We start from the raw sequence: 15,354 nt of genomic DNA on the forward strand, positions 1-15,354 counted from the left end.
AGGACAATCTCATAATTAGCAATTTTCTTATCACTTCAATGCTCCTGTCAGCCAGAAATAATAAGATGACTTGGCATTTATCTGTGCTAGAAAAGAGCAGAAAAGAGTCTCTAAACTGGAGGCCAGTGAGCCTGACTGATTCCTGGAAAAATCATAGAACGGTTGAGGTAACCTGAGGATACTTAACTCAAAGAAATGGTGTTTGGGGCAGGGAAGCTGAGATGAACATGACAGTTTTAAGTATATTTGAAGGGCTAACATATGGAAGTTTTACTTGGGTCCAAAAGGCAGAAGCAAGAGCAGTGAATAGAGGTTGCATAAAGACAAATTTAGGCTTAATGTAAAGCAAAATTTCCTAATAACCGTTTGGACTATCAAAGTGGAATGAATGCCTTGGGTGATTTCCCCACATTAGAAGTCTTCAAGGGAAGGCTAGACGACCATGTTAAATATAAGTAAAAGGGATTCTTATTTAGGTTGGACCAGATGATCTTTGAGTCTCTTCTAACTCTGAAATGCAATGACTTTTGAACTGGATGAATATTTACAAGGATTAAATAATGGGGAAAATTCTGAGTTGACAAGACAAGCTAAGATTCTCTCCTTCTTTCCTCTTAAATCCCCACAAAAACCCAAAAGCAATGAGAAGCAAGTTAAGGAGATAAGGCATTAATGCCCATGGCGCTGATATACAGAGTCCCAGAGCATCAACGACTGAATCCCATTGGTTACTTACCAAATCCACAACCACATCCTTATGAAAAGTGCTCCTCCACTCAGCAGCCACATTGCATACATACATAACTGCTTCAGGGTCATCGGCATTCACATGGAAAATTGGTGCATTGACCACCCGGGCCACATCAGTAGGGTATGGAGAAGAACGGGCCATTCGGGGGTCTGTAGTAAAACCAATCTGCATGGAAAACGTCCTGAGTCAATGAGGATTCTCCTGTAATCACTTAAGGCAGCCTCCTACTAGCTCCATCAGTATCATTCATCATCATCACCACCACCACCACAATAATCTAATCCCGAGATTACAAAAGCGTGAACGACGCTAAGAAGACCTACATACATTCGACCTAAAAACTATTTACAGACATAGCAACTACAAGGGGTTACCTCAACCCAAGTAATTTCTTCTTCTTTTTTTTTTTTGGCTAGGCAATGGGGTTAAGTGACTTGCCCAGGGTCACACGGCTAGTGTTATATGTCTGAGGCTGGATTTGAACTCAGGTCCTCCTGAATCCAGGGCCGGTGCTCTATCCACTGTGCCACCTAGCTGCCCCTTCAACCCAAGTAATTTCAAACTAACATTGTGATTGTCTTATAACTAACCCCCACTGTAAAGTCTAGAAACCCTGCTGTTCCCATGGAACTGTTTTTGTTTCTCAAATACTGCATTTTGCAACATCAGTGAATGTCATCAAGCACAGCATGTCTTTCTGTAGCAGAGAGAAAAAGGCCCAGGCTTGCCACAGCTGTCACCTGAGATGCCAGGAGAAGCTATGGAGAAGGGAGGGAGGGAGGGAGATGGAAGGGTAGGAGAGTTTTCTAAATACCGCCTCTGCTCATCCTCATTCTTATGTACATAGACAGATTCTCAGACAACTTTCACCCATGTGGCTAAACAAAGCACAGGGCTTTATAAAATGACATTCCCAGGAACAACACACACACACACACACCCACACACACACACACACACACACACACACACACACCCCAGAAGAGAAGACAGAACAAGGCTCTTCAGGGTCACAAAAGAAAGTCTACTATCTGTAGCAGGAGAACAACAGTCCCAAATCACCTTCTAGCTCTTCCCTTAGGCACAGTAACACATTCACTGTAAAGGAGGTCCATCTGCTCCTGCCACAGTTCTTAAACAATCAACTGGTATCCAAAGGCCATAGAAAAGTTTATTTTGTTTTTATTGAAAGACCAGGATAAATGCCTACCACTTAAAATAGGGAGGTTTTTACAAAAGACTGGGAATTATAAAATATCTAAAGTTGCTTTTTAAACAATTTTCTCTTTCATTATCCTCCTACAGAGATAGTACATACAGTTGGGCAGCAATTGATCAGATCTAAGCACATAGAGAAGAATTGCAGGTACTATCTGTGTACCTCGGGGAAAGTAATTTACCCTCTTTGGGACTGTTTCCTCATCTAAAAGGAGGGAGCTGGTCTAGATGACCTCCAAGTTTCCTTGTAGCTCTAAACCTAGGGTCCTGTGAAATGTCTGTAGAGTTGAATATTCAAATGGCTTGGTGAGCTCCATCATGGTGGGAACTAAAGCCAATGAATGAATATTAAAAATCAAAGGAGTATGGCACAGTAGCAAGACCTGGGTTCAAATACTGTCTCTCACACTTATTAGCTGGGTCACCAAGGGGAAGTCCCTTTACCCTTCCTTAAGCTTCAGGCAAGTCTATAATAATAATAATAGTAATAATAATAATGATGATAGCAGCTAACATTTATATAGTGCTTACTATGTGTCAGGTACTGTGTTAAGTGCTTTGCAATTATTATCTCATTTGGTCCTCACAACAACTTGGGGAGGTGGGTGCTATTAGTATCCCCATTTTACAGTTAACAGAGAGTAAGTGACTTGTCCATGCACACATAGCTAGTAAATGTCTAAGGACAGATTTGCCCTTGGGTCATCCTGACTCCAGGCCTAGTGCTCTATTCATCGAGCCACCTAGTTGCCCCTTGAAGACGATTGCAATCTGCATTAGTAGGAGTTCCCATACTGACAAAACCACAAGTCTTTGATATAATGATATTTCTGACATTTTTAAAAGTAGCTTTTGTATTTATTCTCCTACAGAAGAAGAACTGACAAGGTTGGCCAATCATGGATATAGCACTTCCTGTTTGGTTGTCATTCCGCTAGGACACAAGACACTCCATGGAGCACAATGTTCTTGCTACATCCTGAAAATGGCCAGGATGGGCTACCATGGATAAAAACAATTTAAAAAAGATTTAATTTTATCTGTAAAGCAGATGAGAAACTCTTCAATGAGAGGAAAAGTCAGCTCTGGATGAGAATGCAGCCACCACAAATCAACCAGAAGAGAAGTTCAGGAGCGTAGTCCAACCATTTTGTATTGCCACACCCACTTGTAACAACAGTAGGTGAGGATGTAACACCATTGGGAAGGCAGGACTAGAGCCTCTCTGCTCTCTCATACCTGCTAGATGAGAGATTTAATCACCCAAGACTTTGTTTTTTTACTTAAGAGTATTTTATTTTTTTCTAATTACACGTAAAGATAGTTTTTAATATTCAACTTTATAAGATTTTGAGCTCCAAATTTTTCTCCCTCCCTTCCCTCCCCAAGACAGCAAGCAATCTGATACAGTTTATACATGTACAATCATGTTAAACATATTTTCACGTTAGTCATGTTGATCACCAAAGCCTTTTACAACAGTGAAGGCTGCAACCACCCCAATTCAACCAGGAGAAAAATTCAAATGGAGTAGTCTAGCCATTCTGGATTCTTTACACCCATATTCCATCCTGTCCTGATTTTGTGATGGCTCATGAGGTTCCTTACATCTTCAATGACCCCGCTTCCCCTTATCCACCCCTAGCCTATTGAAATCCTATTCCTGCTCTAAAGACAAACTCAGATACCACTGCTTCCATGAAGCCTTCCTTGACATCCTTGAACAGCTTCCCTGTAGAGGACTCATCCAATATTCCAGATGACTTCCTCAAGGTTTTAACATTACCCGAATACTAGTACAACAGTGAAGGTGTCTCTTGACTTTACTCCTGCCAAATGACCAGCTCACCTCCTCTTCTAATCACTGATGACACCTTTTATGCCACTTCTTGTCTATAAGTCATGGTTGGCAACATGCTGCAGCCTCCTTACGTCTACCATACTTCCCTCCATTGCTTTCAGATCAACTGTAATTTTGATTCTTCTTCTTCTTTTTTTTTTTTTTTGCTTTTAGGCAATTGGGGTTAAGTGACTTGCCCAGTGTCACACAGCTAGTAAGTGTCAAGTGTTTGGTGTAAGGCCGAATTTGAACTCAGGTCCTCCTGACTTCAGAGCCAGTGCTCTATCCACTGCGCCACCTAGCTGCCCCTGTAATTTTGATTCTTAAGAGATTGTGGTATTTCATGATTTACAGCCACATAACATCACTGGTGCTGGTATAAAAAGAATGAGTTTTTGTTGCAGGGAGCAGCTCAGGGTCATTGAAAATGCTTCACCATTTCCCAAATTGTGGCCCACTCTTTTTCTTACACTCAAGAGTCCATTTGCAGTATCTGACTAAGATATATGCACTGATGGACCAGTTCAAAAGCCTATCCATCCAAAAGCATACTGGAGTTTAGACAAGACGTATTCTTCAACCACCTATTTTTCCCTGTGTGTATAGTTAGACTGAACTCAAATGTCTACTGATTTCATTTAGGAGGTTCTGTAACACTCTGAGCTTGATGTTATCAACACAATGTCTTCTGAAAAAAGAATTGCCAGGGAAGACTTCAGCATTATAGGAAAAACTCTCTTCCAATGATTTTTTTGCCAAACATCCTGACAGTACCAAATACTTTTCGTGAGCATGTGTTAGAGTATTAAGCAAATTTATATCCATTGCATCCATCAAAGACTGTGAGTTATCTTAGGTAGGAAGCTAGGTGGCACAATGGATAGAATGCTGGACACAGGATCAGGAAAATCTGAGTTCAAATCTGGTCTCAGACACTACTTAGCTGTATAACCCTGGGCAAGTCACTTAACCTATCTGCCTCCGTTTCCTCTTCTGTAAACTGGGAATAATAATAGCAACAGCCTTCTAGGGTTGTTGTGAGGATAAAATGAAATAATATTTGTGAAATTACATAAATGCTAACTGTTGTTTTCATTATCATATGCCTGGGAGACACCTTAGTGGACAGCCTCTGAGGCCATATTTTGTTCAACTGAACCCAATGCTTCTTTATAATTAACCAAGAAAGAACAGGAGAATCTTGTCTTCTCTGCACCTGAAGCATAATACATCATTTGTGAAAGCCTGCTTGTTCTCATGTTTTCTATCAAGGATGCCTTTGACAGATGTGTAGATTATTTTATAAAGATTTCAGAAAAATGAGAAAGTAGGCATACGAGACTAAACAATGAGTTTTTTAGGTCCTGTTGATAGCCTTTTTTGGGGAGTGAGTGCATGTGTAATTCTTTTACCCCAGTCACTCAGTATTTTCCCCTCTTCAAGCTATCTTGAGAATCCCTCAGTGCCCTCAAAATCATGGCACCTCCAGCAAAGCTTTCCAGATGATTTTCCTGTCTTTGTCTTCTTTGCTGCTATTTTCATTTCCCTATACAATACTTCTCATGCAGTTATCAAGGACTATTTTGTAATAGTTCCCAGTGTTTGCATCATGTCCCCCTCTTAGACGATTAAGGACATAAGCGCAGGAACCCGTCATATCTCATCTATGAATTCTGTCTCTCCGACAGCTCCTAGCATTGGGCACTCTTTGTGTGGTAGGCAGTGTTTTTTGAACTGAAATAAATCTGCAGAAATTTCCTTTACTAATACTGATTATAAGATGATCTTTGATCAGATACTGCAAAATGCCTATGCTAAGGAATATAGCTAATGTTTCAGTAAGGTTTATGAACTTTAAGGGTTAGATAGGAAAAATCCATGTTACCTGATTGTTAACAACCACATGCACAGTGCCGTGTGTCGTATAGGAAGGAAGGTCACTCAAATGGAATGTCTCATACACAATACCCTGCCCGGCAAATGCAGCATCTCCATGTATAAGGATGGACATCACCTAAAAGATATAGGAGAATAGGTAGACAGTGAATTCAGAGACACTAAGAATCCAGATGGAAAATTCTTCCCTCTAGATCCTCAAACTCTACAAGGTAGTGAAGACTGATGTGGAATTTTTTTGGTAGTAAATTTAGAAAGAACCAAATTTGATGGGTGGAAGATCCAGAGAAGTTAACCAAGTTGACAAAAGGCAAGCTGACAAAAGTGTAGTGTAAGGCTAAAGACCTGGGTTTGAATCCTGCCTCTGACACATACTAGCTGGACAATCACATTTAACCTTTTAGTGTCCCAGACTCTAAGACAATAAGTTAAGACAGAGTTGCTGATTTACACTGGCGAAAGGAGTTTTCACGTAGAGAGTTCCTACTACTGATGAAATCATAGATTTGGTCTGTGGGTCTGAACTAAAAACAAGTGTCACACTCAAACGCAAAAAAAGGTTAACCCGGGAAGGTGACCAATGAGTAAAAGTATCAACAGTGACACGCAAAGGCCTTGCTTTTTCACTGACTCCAGAGACTTTGACAGGCTTTGGGACATGATGCCTCAAACTGTATTTACTTTGTAGATGGTTAAAATCAGTATAAAAAGGTCATTAGTGTGAATTTTTACCTTTTAAGTTTTCATTTTTATTTCTTCCCCCCCAGAGATCCTCAGCTCTATTTTTCTAGGCTAGTCATTGACTTTGTTTTCAGCTGTAATCTCACTTCCCAATAACACCTTACTGCTAGATCTCATCATTCCTTGTGACCTCTTCTTGGTTCTCTGGCCATGCTTCAGTGCTCAAACATCAGTAACTCATTTGTCATTACCATGGCTCCCCACACAGTTAAGTGGCTGTAATTGCAGTCTCAGGGACATGATAAACAGGATGAAAAGATGTAATTACATACCACACATGTAAATCTGATGGTAACTGTCCATTCTCAAAGGATTTATTTAGCACTGAGTCTCAAAATTGTGGTCCACTGGGCATGAGCTGTGTCTGTGTTTGCTACATTCTGGCATTTGAGAAATGCCTTCAGATAATAAAAATCCCCAAGGCTGCATAAACACTGAGCCAAATTTGGTCAGGACTCACAAATCCTGTACAAGGTTACGTAATCTTTCATGTGTACTGGGTGCCATTATGTAATAGACATACCCCAGGTTTCAGATTTCTTAACTGTAAAAAACACTGAATTCCCTGGTAGATACAGAGCAGCAGCTACTGGTGCCTTGAGGGGGAAGAGCAGGTAACTCAATTATGGGGGGTGGTGGAAAGAATGGGGAATATAAGAACAGAGCTGCTGGGAAAGAGGACAGTGGCAGAGAGAAGGGAATGGAAGGATGGGAGAACAGCTGCTGTCAACATACATGATTCAAACTCAGACTCTCCAAGGTGGTCTCCTCTAAAGTTTCAGCCTTTTGTTTTCACACAACAGTCATTTCCTGGCATGTTCCCCCAAGCCCACATCCTGGACAGCCCCCTGTGCAGTGGAGGGTGCTGGATGTGGATCCAGGCAGCGTGGCTCAGATCGTGGCTCTGCCTCTCATCATGCCTCTGTGACATTTGGCAGGTCAGCTGACTTTTAAAGTTCTGCCTCCTCTTCTGGAAAGTGAGGAGTTTAGATCAGATGACCCTTGAGGGTCCTTCTAACTCTAAATTTATGAGCTAGGAATAACACCAACAGACAGAGTGATCTCCTGTCTGGGTGAGCATCGTTTTACTCTTGTGTCCTCTACAATTTCATAAAAGAGAAAACCATGGGGTCTCCATCAGCAAAACACAGTATCATTTGACTGGGCCCCAAATCTCCAACCAAAATCAGGAAAATGTAGGTTCCCTGGCAGTGAAGGGTGGGGGAGGGGGAAACAGACTGATGGACAATAGTTTCCTTTTTGTCTTTCTATACCCAGTGCCTGGTACACAGTAGGTACTTAATAAGTGCTTGCTGATTGAAAGTTAAAAACATTTGCTAGGGTTCCAATGGCAGCTTATTTTTGGTTTAGAAAAGATAAACGATTTTAAAGTGCTCATTTTTGTTCATCTTCTATTTTGTGTTGCTCATAATCTCATTATTTTTCAGGGATACAGGAATGGATTGAGGAGAATTTCCTGATTCTAAGAAAGACAAGGCAATCCAATTCACTTTTTCTTCTTTTCAAAGAAAATTTTATATAACATCTTGCCTCCCTGTGCTGCTCAGCCCCAAACACGATGTGCAGAATATCTGTGCCTGTGTTTCTGTGGCTTTCTAGCCTGATACTGCTAAGCACCGAGCCTTGCCATTATAGATAGTAAAATATTTGTTAATAAATGAATCCTAAAAACCTATAATAACTCCCTGTGAACTGTCAGGTAAAGTCTCAGATCCTTAACGTGGCATTTGAGGTTCTTCATAAGCTGAGTCCACCTTCTCAGACTCATCTTATCTCCTGCTTCCTAAGGTGAATCTTCTGTTTTAGGTCGCCTGGCTTCCTTGTTCTGCCCACACATCACCTCTGTTCATGCTCTCTCCAATCTTTCCCCTGAAAAGTCCTTTCGTATCCAACTATTAAAAACCTATTCATTCTTTAAGGCCCAGCACAAACTCACTTTTAAAAAATTCATAACAAGAAAATTTATTCTCTTCTGACACAACAGACCTGAATAACTTTTTATTTCCTTGTCAGACTCCTTTAGCTGCTACTAACTTCTTTTGAGTTTTCTCCTTCCAGTAAAGGTAGTTATTCTTCAGGGGTGTGTGTGTGTAAGGAGAGAAGGGAAAGCAGAGGAAGAAAAAAAGGGAAAGAGAAAAGGAGACAGAGAGAGAGAGAGAGAGAGAGAGAGAGAGAGAGAGAGAGACAAAAGAAGGGGAGATGGAGAGGGTGTACCCATATGAATGAGTCTTCCTCTCTTAGCCTCGCCTTTCCCATCTGTAAAATAGGGATGTCACACCTGTACTATCTACCTTAAGGAGTTGTGATGAAGCTCAAATTAAGTAAAGGGTGTTACACACTTTAAAGTGCTACCTGTTGTTATTCCCTATAGCGATACAAAAGAGGAGAGAAACAACATGTGTTTTTGGAGGGCTGTTACTTTGGGATGAAGCATCTAATCTTGAGATGGTTATTCTCATACGGATTTTGGTTGGGATCTGGGAATTCTTGCAATCCAAAATTTTTCAAGTGTGAAGATATGCTTGACGTGCTTCAAGTCATTTCTAAGGAGAAAAAAACACCACCTAGAGGTTTCGTGTCCTGTGAGACATGGAGGTGATGGCATGCCGAGCCTGACTACGTGGTTCTGTCAATCACATTCACAGCTGTCACCCTCTAAGGAACATTACCTTCTTTCCTTCAGTATCCCCACAATAAAACTGCTCAGCTTTGGTTTTCCCCATAACCACTGGATCAGCAGCCTCCAGGTGAGAAGGGTTTGCCACCAATGACAGTGTGATGTTTCTGTCTGTTACTCGGTTAATCCTCCGGTGATACATGCCCAAGTGATACTTCACATCTCCAGAACCCTAGAAACACCAATACGTCAACATATTTGGCAGAATAAAGTCATATTTTTGTTGCTGGAAAGGTAAAATTGTTTTAGTGTCCAAAAAAGTAGCTGTTCTAAGCCCCTTTTCCCCCCTTTCTTACTCAGTCTCCTATTCCTCTCCAGCAGTGGTGTCAAACTGAAACCGAAATGAGAAACCGAGGCAAAATATTTTGCCAAAGAGCATTCTTTAGTGTGTGGCTAGGCAAGATGAGAATGGAAAACTTCTCCTTGTCACTCTAGAATACAGATCCTCCATGTTGGAGGTGTCAAACTGATGGTTTTGGTGAGTATGGCTGAATTAGATTAAAACAGTTGGGAAATATTTGGGGCAACTAGGTGGCACAGTGGATAGAGCAGTGGGCTTGGGATTAGGAAGATATCTTCCTGAGTTCAAATCTGTCTTGAGACACTTCCTAGCTGTGTGACCTTGGGCAAGTCACTTAACCCCATTTACCTCATTTCCTCATCTGTAAAATGATCTGGAGAAGGAAATGGCAAACCATTTCAGTATCTTTGCCAAGAAAACCCCAAAATGGGGTGACATGAAGAGCTGGGACATGACTGAACATGATGAGAAATGTTTAACGACCACAAAAAATAGCGAAATACAACATAAATATTAATTGGTGGCTTTTTTCAGGGATCTGTTTCTATTTGACTTTGACACCACTGCTCCATGCCAACGCCTAAGGATTTGGCTGCAAGGCTGGCAACCCGCGCTATTGGTATCAAAGGGCAGCATATCAAGGTGCTTAACCTGGTAATCTAGCCCTGCTTATCATTTGGCTACTTTGCCATTGAGGGACAGTCCTTTGCTGTTGTCCTTTTTATTCTCCATTCTCTAACATCACAAAAGGTATCCTGGTCTTCAGGAGCTCATCACTAGTGATAGGTTAATAGATATGACACTAAAGACTGGCCAAACCAGTCCCAAGGGAAAGGTGGGCAGTAGTGTTTCATGACTAAGCCACGTTCACTACCAGCAAACCAGAATACCCATGCACACTTTCCTCTAGGGAAACCTTAGCAAACCAAATAAGCTGATGACCCAGCCTCAGTAGACAGGAGTAACTCCACAAACTAGGCCCCAAGAAACCTCTTCAGCAGTCCTGAGTAGTGAGTGCTACCAAGTTTAGTGGATGCCAAGCTGCAGTGAAAGCAAGACAAGTGACTCACCTCATCAGCCGCCTCCAATTTTGAATCAAATTGACAGAAAATCTGCTCCAGTTCCTTCCTGATCACATTTGCAAGCACATTCAGGCGCCCTCTGCGTCACACACACAAACAAGGTGGGATCAGCAGACCTGCACTAACAGCAGTCCCTGAATCCAGTGACAAAAGTCACTGCATTCAATTTCTAGTCAGCCTGCAGGTCTTTTCATCTTCCTTTGCTCCCACTGAGCAATCATGGCACACAACCACTCCTCTCTTGGTGGCACAGGTATAATGACTATTGGGGGGGCTGACACAGCACCAACTCACTATGTCCTGGAAGCCTAAATTTCTACTTTGTTCAGGGGTGGCTGTGAAGAGACCTGTCTCAGGCTGTGGTTTTCTACTACCCACCCATACAGGTGTTATTCTTCTCCATGTTCTCTTTTTTGTCCTCTCCCAACATGGTTCTTGATGATTTCTGATCATCCCCTATAATGCATGAATGCCCCAAACTCCACTCCAAGGAGATATTAACTACTAATCTCAGTCTTTACGATACAGTGGAATTGAGAGTCAGAGGCCCTGCTGGCTCTGCCACTAGTGACTTTGGGAAAGCTTTGGATCTTTGAACTCCAAAGTCCTAATCCCAGGACTCTAGGAATTGTTCCACACAGAAACATCCTTAATATAAGTCATAACAGGAAGGGCTCTTTCTTCTAACACAAAGTTATGCAAAATTAGTGGTATACGATAATAACCTCCAAATTGAGAGGGCATTTTCCTGCAAGCACAAAAATGGTAGTCCTGTGATGAAAATTAAAATAGAAAAGGACCATTATTTTATGAGGTGCTGGATCATCTAGTACCCAATGGTACTGAGGAACAGGTGATGGACTTGAAAACTAAATGCTACTTAAAACAAATAGATCTTAAGGTATCTGTTAGTTTATTTTAACAATAGTTAATGTTACCAAAAAGAGACTTCCTATCTTCCTATAGATACCATTCACACCCTTTTACTCCCATCACAGGTATCTTTAAGTGGGACAGACATGGCTTATAAAGAGCCCACCTGGTCCAACAGCATCCTTTCTGCTCAGTTTACCTGTGTGGCATTCCCATGATCACATAATCCACTCCATTTTCACTTGATTTGTCAATTATAGTCTTCAGGGCTGGTATTAGCACTTCACAACCTTCCAAGCCAAAACGTTTCTCAGATGACCACTTTCGCTGCAGGAATTCTTCAAACCTGGGAGACAAGGGTCCACGTAAACTTGCAGTTAGCTTCTTAAGAATGGTATAGACCTTGTACCCAGTTACAGCCATGCTGTGTGATGACTAATACTGATAGATTTAACCCTTTTCAGCAATACAAGGATCTAAGACATCTCCAAAGGCCTCATGATGGAAAATGCTATCCATATCCAAAGAAAGAACTATGGAGTTTGATTGCAGATTGAAGCACACTATTTGCTATTTTTTTCTTCTGTTGTGTTTTGTTTCTTTTTTCTGGTGGTTCGTCCTGTTGGTTCTAATTCTTACTTACAACATCATTAATGTGAAAATATGTTTAATAGGAATGTATATGTATAGCCTATATCAGATTATGCACCGTGTTGGGGAGGGAGGTAGAGAAAAATTTAAAACTCAAAAGCTTATGGAAGTGATTGTTGATAAATCAAAATAAATTAATTAAAATTTAAAAAAAAAGAGAGAGAGAATGGTATAGACTAACACATGAGAATTTTCTGATTATCCGGAAATAAGATCCAAACAATTAGAGAATGCCGGAGCTGGATGACTTAAGCACAAGAATAACTCTTCTTTCACACCAATGTTTCTATAATTCTGTTCACTGAGAGCCTGAAATTCTACTTTGTAAGGTAGTAGATGAATGTAGAAACTGGGCAGCTGAGGTGTGGAGGCAGTCTGTCTCAGACTACCTTCCACCCAGGCAAGTGGTATTATCCCTTCTACATCCTTCATTTTGTTTTTCCCCACTATTAACTACTCCAGATTTCTAGCCATTCCTTTTAACTCATGAACACCTCAACTCTACTTCTGTGGGATTTTAACTATTAATCTCTATCTTGCAGCATATTCAAGTCTAAGTTTGAAGGAATACTCCTGTCCTAACAGTAATTTCAAGTAAAGTTATGGATTCTATGTCTTCAATGACTGAAAGTTGGATTGTGAGGCTTTAGAATATGCATTTGTGTGGAAATGTATTTCTTTGAAAGGCTTGCATTCTGGGGACACATGCTATAAAAGGTCTTTGGAGCTTCAGCCTGTAATATTATACCAGACATGTTTACCTGGTTGACCGAACCAGCCTTGCTAGTAAAGTGCGCTTCTCCTCACTTGTGAACTGCATGATGCCTGGAGTCTCAAATTTCCGTCTGATCCACTGGCACTGCTCCAGGTCATTGATAAACATGAATTCCACTCCAATGTGCTGGCAATAAGCCATCTATTTTACAAACACATAAGGAAAGCAAAGTACTTAAAAAGGGGTTTTGGCTGAGGACAAAGTGTCACGACTGTTCAATTGGACAAAAGCATGGTAGTCAACTCTCTAAAATGCATCCTCCTTTCACTGGCATGAAGAGAATGAGTGACCTAAGGGGTAGTACCAAAGATAGGGCCAGCTCCCTTTCCCTAAACTTGGTAATAAAATATTATCTGCTGGGACTCAAATAAATGTTGTGAGATTCAAATGGGCAGTGAAAAGAGGCAACCAGAACCTTTAATTTCCATCCTGTGGCTTACTACTTTCATGCCAAGACCACTTATGTGCAATAGTTAGCATCTTCCAAAAATCTTCCTCATCAGTTACATTTATGGTAGCAAGAACAGATTATGTTAACTTCATGTACTAGGTAATCCTCCAAGGAGGATTTCCATCCCTAGGAAGGTGGCTTCTTTGGCATCATAACGTTAAAGCAAAAAAAAAAAAAAAAACCACTTAGCCACTGAATATGTTGTGCTGGTTAGAAATGGCAAGAGGATCGTTATAGAATATATGTTAGGGATGGAATTGACTTTAAAGATGGTAAAATTCAACCCCTTCATTTTTACAGATGCAGAAACTGATGCCTAGAGGGATGAAGTGACTTGTCTAGTGTCAAGAGTCAGTAAACAGCCAGGGCTAAGATTTAAACCTAGGACCTCTGACTCCATTTCTGTTAGTCCTGGGTTACCTCTCTTCAGGAGAACCTTCATAGTTTCTCTTCTTTAGTTTTCATAGGACTACAGATCTAGGGTTAGAAAATTCCAGAAAGCTCATCTAGTCCAAAACTTTCATTTTATTCATGAGGAATCTAAGGCCTAGGGAAAATGAAGTGACTTGTCCAAGATTTGTCTAAGACAGGAAGTATCACAAGTGAGATTTGAACCCAAGTGCTCTGGCTCCAGAGCCATGCAATGCTCTTTCCACTGTATCATGCTGCCTCCTTGTATAAATAAACACGTAACTACTTAGGTAGGATTCCCTCCTTCCATTATTTCTTCCTCCATAAATTTCCAATAGCTCTGGATTTTAGCTTACTTTACCAACTGGGTTAAATACCTTTAAATTTCCACATCATGGTTTCATAGCTCATATTCTTGCCTCTCATCATTTACCATTCCTCATAACTTTGCTGCAGAATTGAATTACCTTATGGATTTCATTCCTTCTTAAAATGCAGTAAGCTGAATAAAAGGCGTATGTGCAGTTCTTAAGCATACTAATGCATCTAACATTGTTTATACACTGTAATCTAAAAATCTGTGTTCTATATTTCCCTACAAAAAATTTTCAGGATGCATGAAACATGCTGCTTTAGACATAAGGACAGAAAGATCCACACAGACATTTTGGGTACAACAAGGTAGGGTGTAAGGAAAGGGAATGAAGAGGGGAAAAAAAAACAGTAAGAGAGAGTGTAAAGAGATCTCATTTACACGACAGAAGCATAAACACTAGAGAAGGGGAGAGAACATGTGGAAGAGAACTGAAACAATGCTGAAACTTCACCTGGGTGGCACAATGCCTTCTTCAGCATACTTTTGCAGGGCTGTGAGGGGTCTGGGGTATGCCCCTGTCTGTCATCCTTAGGGATTCAAAGCTTATATTAATTGCAGTTTCCCAGAACACATGCTGGACAGTGAAGAGAGAGAAAGCAGTGGTAACAAGCCAATCTCTCCTTCTTTCTCTACTTTCCTATGCTCTAGAGACTTTTTAAAGTCAAAATGAGCATTTTGCTAGTCCTTGATCCATTATGTGTTGAATGAATCCAGTTCAAAAAGCATTTATTAAGCACTTAGTATTTGTAAGGCAATGAGGAAATGAGCTCTTGAAACCAAAGATAATCAAAACTCAAGAGACTTCTTCAACACATAAGTTTTAAGCATCTCAGTACAATTTCTTAGAATCATAGACATTTAGAGTTGGAAGAGACCATAAAAATCATCAAGTCCAACCCTTTGATTTTTCAGATGAAATAACAGGCCTAGAGCATTGAAGGAAGCCATCAAATGCCTCCCATTCATTAGGATCAGAACCCACACCTCACTTGTGGCATAAGAGAACCTTGCCTAAGCATCACAGTCATGATAGAGGAGGGAAGAATGCTTACTGGCCTAATTTTGGGAAGGATATCTCTTAGCCCCCCAAAGTGATTCTACAAGTCCTTGAGCAAGATAACTATTACCTTCATATGAAATCTATGATAATAAGATGATGACACCTAAACTGGGTTTAGAAGGTTACCCCAGGAGCAATGGACATTAATAATACTTTTATAGAATTTATAGCTAATTTGATCTCATAGAGTTTTAGTCTCCTACTGTGCTTGTTCTCTCAAGCCAATCTGA

General features: G+C 40.7%; 1 protein-coding gene across 5 annotated transcripts in view; it reads right to left on the minus strand.

The window, feature by feature from the left end:
- The window catches only part of OGDH (oxoglutarate dehydrogenase), a 95,853-nt gene that overhangs the window by 18,638 nt on the left and 61,861 nt on the right, over positions 1–15,354 (minus strand). For all 5 annotated transcript variants that reach the window (XM_020984048.2, XM_020984051.2, XM_020984050.2 and 2 more), the window contains 6 exons: positions 12,813–12,967; positions 11,600–11,746; positions 10,516–10,606; positions 9,137–9,316; positions 5,695–5,823; positions 737–916 (listed from right to left, as the gene is read on the minus strand). In XM_020984048.2, the coding sequence (XP_020839707.1) occupies positions 737–916; positions 5,695–5,823; positions 9,137–9,316; positions 10,516–10,606; positions 11,600–11,746; positions 12,813–12,967 (882 nt within the window). The remainder of the gene's footprint in view (positions 1–736; positions 917–5,694; positions 5,824–9,136; positions 9,317–10,515; positions 10,607–11,599; positions 11,747–12,812; positions 12,968–15,354) is intronic.

Source organism: Phascolarctos cinereus, unplaced genomic scaffold, assembly GCF_003287225.1.
Source record: "Phascolarctos cinereus isolate Bilbo 61053 unplaced genomic scaffold, phaCin_HiC Scaffold_2;HRSCAF=192, whole genome shotgun sequence".
Classification (NCBI taxonomy): Eukaryota; Metazoa; Chordata; class Mammalia; order Diprotodontia; family Phascolarctidae; genus Phascolarctos; species Phascolarctos cinereus.